The sequence below is a fragment of the Geotrypetes seraphini genome, chromosome 6 (genome assembly GCF_902459505.1).
Source record: "Geotrypetes seraphini chromosome 6, aGeoSer1.1, whole genome shotgun sequence".
Classification (NCBI taxonomy): domain Eukaryota; kingdom Metazoa; phylum Chordata; class Amphibia; order Gymnophiona; family Dermophiidae; genus Geotrypetes; species Geotrypetes seraphini.
This window is the reverse complement of record NC_047089.1, coordinates 9,024,526-9,037,011: the sequence shown is the minus strand read 5'-3', so window position 1 is coordinate 9,037,011 and position 12,486 is coordinate 9,024,526. Positions and strand designations below refer to the sequence as shown.

The 12,486-nt window shown below is 45.8% G+C and overlaps 1 protein-coding gene across 6 annotated transcripts in view; it reads right to left on the bottom strand.

Annotated features, from left to right (window-relative positions):
• The window catches only part of SLCO2B1 (solute carrier organic anion transporter family member 2B1), a 139,056-nt gene that overhangs the window by 44,056 nt on the left and 82,514 nt on the right, over nucleotides 1–12,486 (bottom strand). For 5 of the 6 annotated variants that reach the window (XR_004539737.1, XM_033947387.1, XM_033947390.1 and 2 more), the window contains one exon: nucleotides 8,695–9,027. The exons of the other annotated variant lie outside the window; for it this stretch is intronic. Coding sequence is in view for 4 of the 5 variants with exons in the window: in XM_033947387.1 (XP_033803278.1) it covers nucleotides 8,695–9,027 (333 nt within the window). In the remaining variant the exon portion in view is untranslated. The remainder of the gene's footprint in view (nucleotides 1–8,694; nucleotides 9,028–12,486) is intronic. 6 annotated transcript variants of the gene reach the window in all.

Here is a 12,486-nt window from a genome sequence, read left to right as displayed (position 1 = left end):
ACGCTCAGGTCCCCTTTCCTCTTTGCTTTTAAAGGGCACGCTACGTACGTAAGCCTGGCACAAGCGGCTTATTGGTTAGTGTTGAGGGACCAGCGGCAGACTCCAGGACAGACGACGAAAAGAGAGCAGAGCTCCAGGAGAAAAGACAACTGACATGGATGTATTTAGAACTATGTAAAGGAGATGTGACTTGTATACCACTTTTTCTGTGTAGTTTATATATATATATATATATATTTTTATTTTTTTTTATTTATCATTTTAATCATAAGATACATATTGAACAAATACAAGTGTCTTACACAATGTGCGGCGGCTGCGAAAAGGGCAAACAGAATGCTAGGAATGATAAAGAAGGGGTTCACAAACAGATCGGAGAAGGTTATCATGCCGCTGTACCGGACTATGATGCGCCCTCACCTGTAGTACTGCATCCAACACTGGTCACCGTACATGACGAAGGACACGGTACTACTCGAAAGGGTCCAGATAAGAGCGACTAAAATGGTTAAGGGGCTGGAGGAGTTGCCGTACAGTGAAAGATTAGAGAAACTGGGCCTTTTCTCCCTCAAACAGAGGAGATTGAGAAGGGACATGATCGAAACATTCAAGGTACTGAAAGGAATAGACTTAGTAGATAAGGACAGGTTGTTCACCCTCTCCAAGGTACAGAGAACGAGAGGGCACTCTCTAAAGTTGAAAGGGGATAGATTCCGTAAAAACGTGAGGAAGTTCTTCTTCACCCAGAGAGTGGTGGAGAACTGGAACACTCTTCCGGAGGCTCTCATAGAGGAAAACATCCTCCAGGGATTCAAGACAAAGTTAGACAAGTTCCTGCTGAACTGGAACGTACGCAGGTAAGGCTAGTCTCAGTTAGGGCGCTGGGCCGCCGTGTGAGTGGACTGCTGGCACAATGGACCACTGGTCTGACCCAGCAGTGGCAATTCTTATGTTCTTATAAACAAATAAATCAACAGTTCCTTTCCCTATATCAGGACTCTTGTGTAGTCCTCATTATGGAGAGAGACAATTTCACAATCAGAAGGAATGATACTATACGCAAAACTCTTTTAAGAAAGGTAGTGACACATCCCCATTTATAATATGGACTTGCATACTAAGGCACGCTCTTGGGAATCTGCGATGTTACCCCTTTCCGCTCTAAAAAAAAATTGCAATTGGGAGAGCGCATAAAATACAAGTACTCGTCAACTTACGACCTATGCAAGTTACAGTTGTTCGACTTTACGACGCATTTACGACAGTTTCCCCCGCCAGCTGTTAGCAGCGCCAGTCTCCCGCACTAGAGGAGACGCCACAACGAATGTTCACCGCAAAGGGATTGAGCTGTGCTTGACTTAGAAAGTAAGAAAATGTTGATAAAATATGACTTTAAGATGATTACAATATCATTACTCAGTCTAATATGGTATTCTTACCTTAGTCTAACATAGGCCGACTTACGTCCCGATCAACTTACGACCTGTCAGTCGGAACAAATCACGGTCGTAAGTCGACGAGTACCTGTAGATAGGAATTCTGATCCAAATAGATCATACATTTACAAGGATATCGTCATTGAAATTTTGCTCCCAACACTTTCGCGCTATCTTTCATTTCCAAGAATCTTTTTCTGCCTCAACATCAGTAGTTGGTCCTGTAGAATAGTTCCAGTAGTAGATTTTATTCCCTGCACCGACTGTTCTAAGATATTGACTTTTTCTCCCTGGGACTTCAAGTCCTCTTCAAATTTTTCTAACCTCAAAGATTGAGCCTGAACAAGAGGAAAGACTCCCAGACATACCTTGTAAAAGAAGTCTAACGTAGTCCAAATAGTGTCCAAAGTAACCTCAGCGGGTCTAACAAGGGGTTGTTTCACCACCATATCCAACATTTCTCCCTCTCATCTTTCTCTTCCCTCACTCCTCTCCCTCCCTATGCCTAACAATTCACCTCTTTCTTCCATTCCCCATGTGCACCATCTCTCTTTCCCTCTCACTCACACAACCATGCCCAACAATTCTCCCTTTCTATTCCCTCCCTACCTCAGCATCTCTTTCTCTCCCTTCTATGTCCCAAGTTTGTGCCCCCTTTCTCCCTCGCTTCTGTGTCCCAAATTCATGCCACCTCCCTTCCTTCTGTGTGCAAACGCGCTCCCTCCCTTCTGTGTCCAGAGTTTGTGCCCCCTCTCTTCTTCCAGCCTTTGTCCAAAGTTCATACCCTTCTCATGAACCAATGCGCTCTTTTCCCTTCCCTCCTTCCTTCCTTTGTCCCACATTAATGTCCCCTCTCTCCTTTCAGGGACGTCCAGGTGGGCCTCCTTCTTCATGCATTCAGCCGCACTTGCTTCTTCACAGGGCCATGGGCAGCAGCTCCTGCACACTGCAAAAGGCTGCCCCAGAAGCCTTCCCTTTGATGTCAGCTTTGACGTTGGGAGGGAAAGGTTCTGGGTCGGCTTTGGTAGTGTGCTGGAAGCGCTGCATGTAGCTTTGTAGAGGGGCAAGTGTAGCTGAAGGTCAGGAAGAAGGAAGTGCTTCTGAGGTAATACGTGGGAACCCCTTGAGGAGCCTCCATCTTGAAGAATCTATCATAAACATTAGGTGCATATAAATCGCAAATTATTAGCTCACAGCCATTAACTTTAACATGAACAATCACATAATGGCCCTTTGAAGTTTTTCAACCATTAAACCTTTATGAAACAAGATGAGTACTCTCACTTTTCAAGAGACAGTAGGAGTTTCAATGTAGTTCTCCACCCACCAAAATTGCAATTTGATATACTCCTGTGAAACAAGATGGGTTTTTCAAAACATGGCCACCGAGGCATTGTGTCTATGCAAATTTTGAGGATTTTTTTGGCTTCATCGGTGAGGAAAATCCCTCCACGTTCCATAAAAACACCTTGAGAGACAAAGGCACCATCGTGAATTTTGAGCATATTTGATGGGGACTGTTCCAGCTTTCAGTCCCCGTCATCTAGGGTTACCAGATTTTACGATAGTAAAATCTGGACCCATGGCCCCGCCCCCCAGGCCCACCTAGTTCTACCAGCCCCGCCCTGCTCCACCCAAGTCACGGCCCATTCTTGCCCCCCCAGCTCAGATCCCTCAACCTGTTCTCATGCTCGGAGCCGCGTCTGAAGGGCATCTGTGCATGCACGGGTATGATGCGATGACTTCACACGCATGTGCGCATGTACGTGATGTTGCCGCATTGCATCCGTGCATGCGCTGATGACCTCTGGACACGGTCCCAAGCTGGAAGCTTTTCAAAACCTAGACAAAGTGCTGGGTTTTGAAAAGGTTTCCAGGTAAATCTGGATGTCTAGTAACCCTACCATCATCAAATATAGTACAAATTAAATGTACAGGAGGCAAGTAACTTTTAATTGAAAGGAAGTTTTGGAATAAGGGGGGGGGGCATAGGAAACATAGAAACATAGAAATAGACGGCAGATAAGGGCCAAGGCCCATCCAGTCTGCCCACCCTAATGTCCCTCCCCTACCATTGCCCTGTGAATAGATCCCTCCTCTTCCTTTGCCCTGTGAATAGATCCCACGTGACGATCCCATCTGGCCTTAAAATCAGGCACGCTGCTGGCCTCGATCACATGTAGTGGAAGACTATTCCAGCGATCAACCACCCTTTCTGTGAAAAAGAATTTCCTGGTGTCAGCTCGTAGTTTCCCTCCCCTAATTTTCCACGGATGCCCTCTTGTTGTCGTGGGACCCTTGAAAAGGAAGATATCTTCCTCCGTCTCTATGCGGCCCGAGAGATACTTGAACGTCTCGATCATGTCCCCCCTCTCTCTGCGCTCCTCGAGTGAGTATAGCTGCAATTTGTTTAACCGTTCCTCATATGGGAGATCCTTGAGTCCTGAGACCATCCGAGTGGCCATTCTCTGAACCGACTCCAGTCTCAGCACATCCTTGCGATAATGCGGTCTCCAGAATTGCACACAGTATTCCAGATGGGGCCTCACCATGGATCTATACAATGGCATAATGACTTCTGGCTTTCGGCTGACGAAACCCCTGCGTATGCAACCTATGACTTGTCTTGCTTTGGATGAAGCTTGCTCCACTTGATTGGCAGCCTTCATGTCCTCACTGACGATCACCCCTAGGTCACGTTCTGCTTCAGTTCTTGTAAGGATCTCGCCATTTAGGGTGTAAGTCTTGCATGGATTTTGGCTGCCCAGGTGCATAACTTTGCATTTTTTGGCATTGAAGCTGAGTTGCCAGGACCTAGACCAGCGCTCCAGGAGGAGTAGGTCGTGCATCATGTTGTCGGGCATTGAAACGTCATCTATTGTGCATTTGCCCACTACATTACTTAGTTTGGCGTCATCGGCGAATAATGTTATTTTACCCCTAAGCCCTTCTGCCAAGTCCCTTATAAAGATGTTGAATAGGATTGGGCCCAAGACCGAGCCCTGAGGCACTCCACTGATCACCTCCGTCATTTCAGAGGGTGTGCCGTTCACCACCACCCTTTGAAGCCTACCTCCAAGCCAGTTCCCAACCCATTTCGTCAATGTGTCACCTAATCCTATAGAACTCATAGTGTCAAGTGGTATTCTATAAGGGGGGGGGATAGACTCAAGAGTAGCCTGGTACAGAAGGGAGGCAGTAGAACTACATTATTTATAGAGAAAGAACAAGTGGAACGGACAATAGGAAGGGAGCAGATATCACATGAATCAATAAGGTTCAAAGAGAAAGAGATCATCCTTAATAGGACGGTTAAACGTTAAAAGCGTCCTTGAATAGATAGGTTTTGAGTTTAGACTTGAAGTCCGAAATAGTCATGTCTTCTCTTAAATACTTTGGAGCGGCGTTCCACAAAGTGGGAGCGGTAATTGAAAAAAATGTACTGTCGCATTGTATTAATATGTCTCTGGGAAGGTACAGCGAGAAGGTTTTGGGAAATGGAGCGGAGGGTTCTTTGGGGATCATGAGGAATCAGTACTCTATTCAAGATATCAGGGGTCTTGGAAGAACAGGTTTTAAACGTTAACAGAAGGATTTTGTATGCTATCCTAAGTTCTATAGGAAGCCAGTGGGCCTTGATAAATAGAGGCGTGATGTGGTCATATTTTTTTGGCCTTAAATATACTTTTCCTCCCCTTACTACCCTTTTCTTCTGTAACATTCCCCTGCATACATTTGTAATTCTCTGAATATCCAGCCTTCTTTCGATGTGAACTGCCTAGAAGTCATCTGACTATGGCGGTATAGAAAAATAAAGTTATTATTATTATTACTAGTCTTTAAGCCCGTTACATTAACGGGTGCTAGAATAGATGTGTCTGTCTGTCTGTGTTTCTTTATCTCTCTCTCATTGGCCGCTGTCTGTATCCTTCTGTCTCCCCCTCCCCCCGAGCAAAGCTGTCTGCCCCCAGCACCCACCTCCCCCCCAAATGTCTCTCCATGGCCCTCTTCTGTCTTCCCCCCCAGAGCAAAGCTGTCTGTCCCCAGCACCCCTCCCCCCATAGCAGCCCCCTTTCCCTATCTCTCCATGGCCCCTTCTGTCTCCCCCCCAGCACACCCCTCCCCCCTAACCCTCTCCCTGTCTCTCCATGGCCCCTTCTGTCTTCCCCCCCAGCGCAAAGCTGTTTGCGGGCGGCTCCTTGACCAATCCGCGCTTACAACGGCCCCACACTCGCGGTCTGGCTGGCTCCCCCACCAAAGCCCTTCGCAGTGGCAGCCCCTCCCCCTCAAGACACATTTCAAATCTGACATATTGTAATCACAAAACAGAAAATAAAATTATTTTTCTTACCTTTTGTTGTCTGGTCATTATTCATATCATGTAGGGGTCCCAGGCTATGGTTGGCTTTTGATAACTCGCTTGCCAGGGCCCCTTCTTCTTCCCTCCTTCCATCCCGGCAGCTGAAGACAGGCACCTCCCCCCAGTGGTCTGAGACAGGAGGGAGCATCCACAATGCGCAGATAGTGAGTTAGGAGAGGGTCTGAGGGCAAAGAGGGGCTCAACAGCGCACAACCACCTTTCCTTCCCTCCCTGCATCAGGTGCAGTGCAGCTCCACCAATGTTAAAAGGAGCCGGGTCGAAATCGGAGCCCTGCCACTGCCGTAGCACTTTCCCCTCTGCCTTGGTCCCGCCCCTTCTCTGACATATGGGCCCGCGGCAGAGGGAACGTGTTACGGTGGCGGCAGGACTCCAATTTCAAAGCTGCTCCTTTTAACATAGGCGGAGCTGAACTGTACCTGATGGAGGAAGGGAAGGAACGGTGGGGAAAATTTCGGCAACGGCAGAAATTGTTTGGCAGGTAAGTACACAGGGCCGGATGCAAGAGGAGCCGCCACTGCGAAAAACCCCAGCAAGGGAGCCAGGCGACGGAGAGGGCAGGGGGTGCTAGCGGCCGGCAGCCGCCGCTCCGCAGGTGGAGAGCAGGGAACGCCAGACTGTAAGCCGCGCATGCGCACTTTCTAGCTACAGCTCACGAAAAACGGACGCACGCATAGGAAGTGCGCTATATTAGATTCTGCAGGCGCCTAAGTTCTTTTTGTGTTATTCCTTTATAGAGGGAATTACAGTAGTCTAGGTGAGAAATTATCAATGAATTAAGATATTAATGGATTGAGAGTTAAGTAACATTTACAATCTTTAAAAACAGCTACGAATTACTGTACTAATTTGGTTATGATATGTTAGTTTTGTATCAAACATGACACCTAGAAGTTTGAGGGTGGGACCTATTTGCAGAGGAGTAGTTGAAATTGAAATTGAGATTGGCTTTTACTGGGAAGATCATAACCTTAGTTTTGCTGACATTTAGGGCTAACATATTAGCAATGAGCCAATCATGAATTTTTGTAAGTTTTTGGTTGATTGATAACAGGTCATTAAGGTCTATTGGATGAACCAATTGAATATCATCAGCATATGCAAATGTAGTAAACCCTATAGATTGGGCAAGCGTCAAGAGAGGAGCCAAAAAAAAAACTCATTTTCTTACAATTAGGGTTACGAGACGTCTGGATTTCCCCGAACATGTCCTCCTTTTGAGGACCTGTCTGGGGGTCTGGATGGATTTTCAAAACCAGGCACTTTGTCCGTGTTTTGAAAAGCCTCCTCAAATCGCGTTGGGCACGGAGGAAGAAGCCATTTGCGGACAAGAGCAGGCCGCAAGGGGCAGGGCTAGGGCGTGGCTGGGCAGAACTGGGTGGGCCTGGAGGCAGGTCTAGAGGGTCTGGATTTTCCGATTGGAATATCTGGCAACCCTACTTAAAATAATTCTTAGTCTTCTGAAAACAGAAAAATACCTGCTGTACCTACATTGGGGGGGTTGGGGGGGGAGATTCACTATGTTACAGCAGGTACAGTGGTGCCTCACACAACGAACTTAATTGGTTCCAGGAGCAAGTTTGTTATGCGAAAAGTTCGTTATGTGAAACGCGTTTTCCCATAACAATACATGTTAAAAAAAATAATTTGTTCTGTAGCATAAAATATGCTAAGATGACATAAAAAAAGATAAATATTTTGTTATTATTTTTATTTAGATACATCTAACAACATAATTGTTTTTTAAAACAACACACATTTTTTAAATTTAAAGACGGACTAAGTAGAGTCTAATTTTACAGTGAGAGAGGGCAGTCTCAGCGGCAAAAACTGGGACTTAACTGTTCGTTTGTTTTTTTTTTCTAGCATCGGGGAAGCGGCGAGAGTAGCTCCGCCCCCCCCACGCATCAGCAGTAGGCGCCGGGCCCCTGCGAGCCGACGGTCCGCCACTGCACAGGGAGCCAGGCGGAGAGAGGGCAGTTAAGCGCAGTGCCTGCGCGGAAGGATGCAGCTCGGGCGACTTCGTTGTGTGAAACGAAGTTCGTTGTAGGAAGCAAGACATGAAGTTCGTTGTGCGCAGCGTTCGCTGTGCGAGGCGTTCGTTATGCGAGGCACCACTGTATAAGGGCTGCAAGCCTGAAGTCCATTGAAGTAGGGTTGAAGTAGGGTTCCCGAAGGAAATACCGGACCCATGGCCACGCCCACAGGCCTGCCCCGTTCCGACTGGGTCAGGTCCCATTCTGCCCCCAGATGGCATCCGCCCATGCACAGACGCCGCGATGTCACGTGACATCGCCAAGTTGCATCCGCTCATGGGCGGATGCTCCCTCCACAACCCGATTTTTACAGGAAGCTTTTCAAAACCCGGACAAAGTGCCGGGTTTTGAAAAGCTGTCTGGACCCCCAGACATGTCCTCGAAAAGGAGGACATTTCTGGGGAAATCAGGACCTCTGGTAACCCTATATTGAAGCAGTGTACATTCAGGTACAGCAGGTTTTTTTCAGGTCCTGGAGGGATCACATGATAAATGGACTGTACCCTAAATTCGATCCATTTATCATATTGTCATTTATAGGACCCCTGAGGAAGACAGTTTTGTCGAAACTCAGACCGTGTTGGGTCAACAGTCCCCAACGTTTTGGGTTCTAGGTATTTCTTTTTGTGGATTATCGGATTGAACTTTTAATAAAGCCTGCATCTTGAAGATCATCTTCTCCGCAGTGTTTTTGCTTTTATCAGATTTTTATTTCTGTGGACCTTTTGCTTGTACACACATAGTATCCCACCAACCCCCAAACCACAGAATCCTGCAGCCCCATAATATACTTAAAGAAATACACTCATTCCATGTACAGAACCCCACCAGCCTCTGCACTCACCAATGCTATTTTACTCTTCTGTCGAAAGACAGCTCCAGGGAATTCTTTCATTTCAGCTGATGGTAGTAGCGGCAGTGTTTGTGTTGAGGATAGATTTGAGGTGCTCAGTTTGCTTCCCAGAAGTTTCTTTTCGGGTGGAAGTTCAGGGACAGAAGATGAATCCTCAGCATCAGCCACTTGATCTTCTATTGTATGTGGTGGTAAGAAATATGAAGCCTCCAGTCCCTGGGTTCTTTTCTTAGGCGAAACCTTTAGCTCAGATCCTTTTCTCTCTGGGATACCAAGACATTTTCCCAATGCTGCTACAAGGATTAGCCTCCGCTGTTCTTGGGGCTGTGAAGGGGATTTTGCAGTTTTAGGCTGTAGTTTCGATTTTTGCCTTTTATCGCCAGATGCTCCAAATTTCGGTGATTTTCATGATTTGTTGCTGCCACAATATAATAGGGACCCTGGTCATGATATGAGGATCAAAGTGGGTAGATCCAGGAATAACATAAGGAAATTTTTAATTTCGAATGTTATTATGTATTGTTCTGTAATGTATTGTTTCCCATAAATTGTAATTTTAATTTGTTCATCGCTTAGAAATATGATTAAGCGATTAATCAAAACAATTATTAAACTTGAAACTTGAACTTGAAAAACTTGAAATACTGTTCCAAAAAAGCATGTGGAAACAGCTGGAAACAGCATGTGGAAACAGCATCCCAGAGATATAGGTGGAGCCCAAATAGTAAACATAATTTAAGAAATCATGGCATAAACAGAAAAATCATGTCTTACCTGATAATTTTCTTTCCTTGAATCACAGCAGATGAATCCAGAAACTTGTGGGTTATGACCATGCACCAGCAGGTGGGGGTACAGAGCACTAAACTGAACTCTGTCTCTTAGGATGGTATGCTCGTTGGTCAGTTATTATGTCTCATCACAAAACAGAAATGATAATTAGACTTAGATAGATAATTAGATAGATTGTGAACCTGCCAGGACAGACAGGGAAAAATGCTTGAGTACCTGAATAAACTCATATAAACTGGGAGAATGGTATAGAAAATTGAATAAATAAATAACCACAGAATAACAGAATTTTAAAACCCGTCGAAACAACTCCAGTCAGAGAAATAACAATGAAATATTGACTCGAGTACTGAACAAAAAAAAAGAGGAAGGATTCTGGATTCATCTGTTGTGACTAAAGGAAAGAAAATTAGCAAGTAAGACATCATTTTTCTTTCCTGCCATCAACAGCAGATGAATACATAAACTTGTGGGATGTAGCAAAGCAGTCCTTAAACTGTGCGGAACTCTGAAACACTCGTGGAAAGAACTGATGCTCCAATAGAAGAATCAGATCATGCTGCAATATTGATGCTATAATGTCTGGCAAAAGTATGCAAAGAGAACTATGTCACCACTCTATAAATTACTACTACTATTTTTCTCTAGCGCTGAAAAGCATATGCAGCGCTGTACATTCAATAGACAGTCCCTGCTCAGAAGAGCTTACAATCTAATTTGGGCAGACAGATAGGACATCTCAGGGTTGGGGGTGTTTCTAGCAGAAGGAATGATATAATGGGTAAAGGTAACTGAATGAAAGTTGAAAACAGCTTCATAAAAGTGGGCAAAGCTTGGATTTGAATACTGCTAGAGATGGAGCCTGATGCAATGACTCTGCCAGCCTGTTCCAGGCATATGGCATGGCAAGAAAGAAGGGACGGAGTCTGGAGTTGGCGGTGGAGGAAAAGGGTACAGATAAGAAGGACTTACTTGATGAACGGAGCATAGGGAGAGATAAATGAGGAGAGATACTGTGGGACTACAGAGTGAACAGTATTCAGAAATGGATGGGAAGCCAATGAAGTAATGAGGAGAGGGGTGATGTGAGTGTGGTGGCTCTCGCAGAATATGAGTCATGCAGTAGCATTCAATCTGAATGGATTGAAGGGGAGAGAGATGGTTGAATAGAAGACCTGAGAGATGTTTGTTGCAGTAGTCTAAGCGAGAGGTGATAAGAGTGTGGATAAGGGTTTTGGCAGTCTGCTCAGAGAGGAGAGGTCGGATTTTTGTAATATTATAGAGGAGGAGGTGACAGGTTTTAGCCGTTTGTTGGGTCTGAATGGAGAAAGAGAGGGAAGGCAAAGATTACCCCGAGGTTGTGAGCAGACAAGACAGGTAAGATGAGAGTATTATCCACAGAAATAGAGAACAGTGGGAGGGGGGTGGGTTTAGGCAGAAAGATAAGGCATTCAGTTTTAGCCATATTCAGTTTTAGATGTCAGCAAGACATCCAAGCACCAATGTCAGACAGGCAGGTAGAGACATGGGCTTGAATTCCTGTATGGAGAGGTAGATTTGGAAGTCATCAGCATAGAGGTAATATTGAAAACCATGAGAGGAGATCAGAGTACTGAGAGAGTGAATATATGTGGAGAAGAGGAGAGGGCCCAAGACAGAGCCTTAGCTCTTAGCCTTAGACAGTGAGATAGCAGCGGAGGAGGATCCACCATTACATACACTGAAAATACGATGGGAGAGAGAGGAAGCAAACCAGGAGAGAACTGGAATCACAGCGTATCGAGGAGTAGGTGGTGATCAACAGTATCAAAGGCAGCAGATAGATCAAGAAGGTTGAGGATAGAGTAGAGGCCATTGGATCTGGCCATGAACAGGTCATTAGAGACTTTAGCAAGGGCAGTTTCCATAGAATGGAGAAGGCGAAAGCCCAATTGAAATGGGTGAAGAATATCTTGAGGAGAATGGAAGTTCAGGCAGTGGCGGTGAACAGCATGTTTCAGTAGCTTGGATAGCAAGGGAGGTGGGCAATAGTTGGAGGGGTATGCAGGATCTAGTGAGTTTTTTGAGGAGAGGTGTAACTACGGCATGTTTGAAGACATCAGGAACTGTCGCAGTGGAGAGTAATAAGGTTGAGGATGTGACAGATGGGAGGGATAACAGTGGGAGTGATAGCTCCGAATAGGCATGTGGGAAACGGATCAGAGGAACAGGTGGTGGGTTTGGAGGAGCAGAGAAGGTAAGCAGTTTTCTCTTCAGTGACTTCAGAAAAGGAGGAAAAGGTGGCAGAGGTTGAAGGGAGGTTGGCAGAGTGGACAGCTGGAAGGGATGGATTTTGTGAATCTTGTCTTAGAAGAACTTTGCCATCATCTGGAGATAGGAGGTGGTACTTTGAGTAGAGAGTTGAGTGTGGCAAAGAGACAGCAAGGGTTGGCACTAAGAGAGTTAGTTAAATGGTTGTAGTATCCTTGTTTGGCAAGTGAGAGGGTAGATTGGAAGGACATCAGCATGAATCTGAAGTGTATGAAGTCAGCACATGTGCGGGATTTAAGCCAAAGAGGTTAAGCAGCTCGGGCACATAAGTGCAGGTCATGGATGTTGGGAGTCAGCCAGGGCTGGGGTTCGGCCTGTCATACAGGATGTGAAATGGGAGGAACGAGAGTATCAATAGCAGAAGAGAAAATGGAGTTATAGGAGAGGACAGCTTCATCGATAGACTTGTGTGACATAGTAGTTGAAAGGAGAGATGAGGCAGTGATGGAAAGCATGTCAGGGTCAATAGCCTGAGGTCTCTTAAATGTATGGGTAGTGATTGATTGGGTTTGGGGGTGAGGGGAGGGTGATGAGTTGTAAAGGTTAGGAGATGATAGTCAGAGAGAGGAAGAGTCGAGGTACTGAATTTGGTGGTAGAGCAGTTGAAGGAGAAGACAAAGTCATGGCAATGGCCCTTCTGGTGCATAGGGGTGGTGGAGCACAGCTGGAGATTGTATGAGG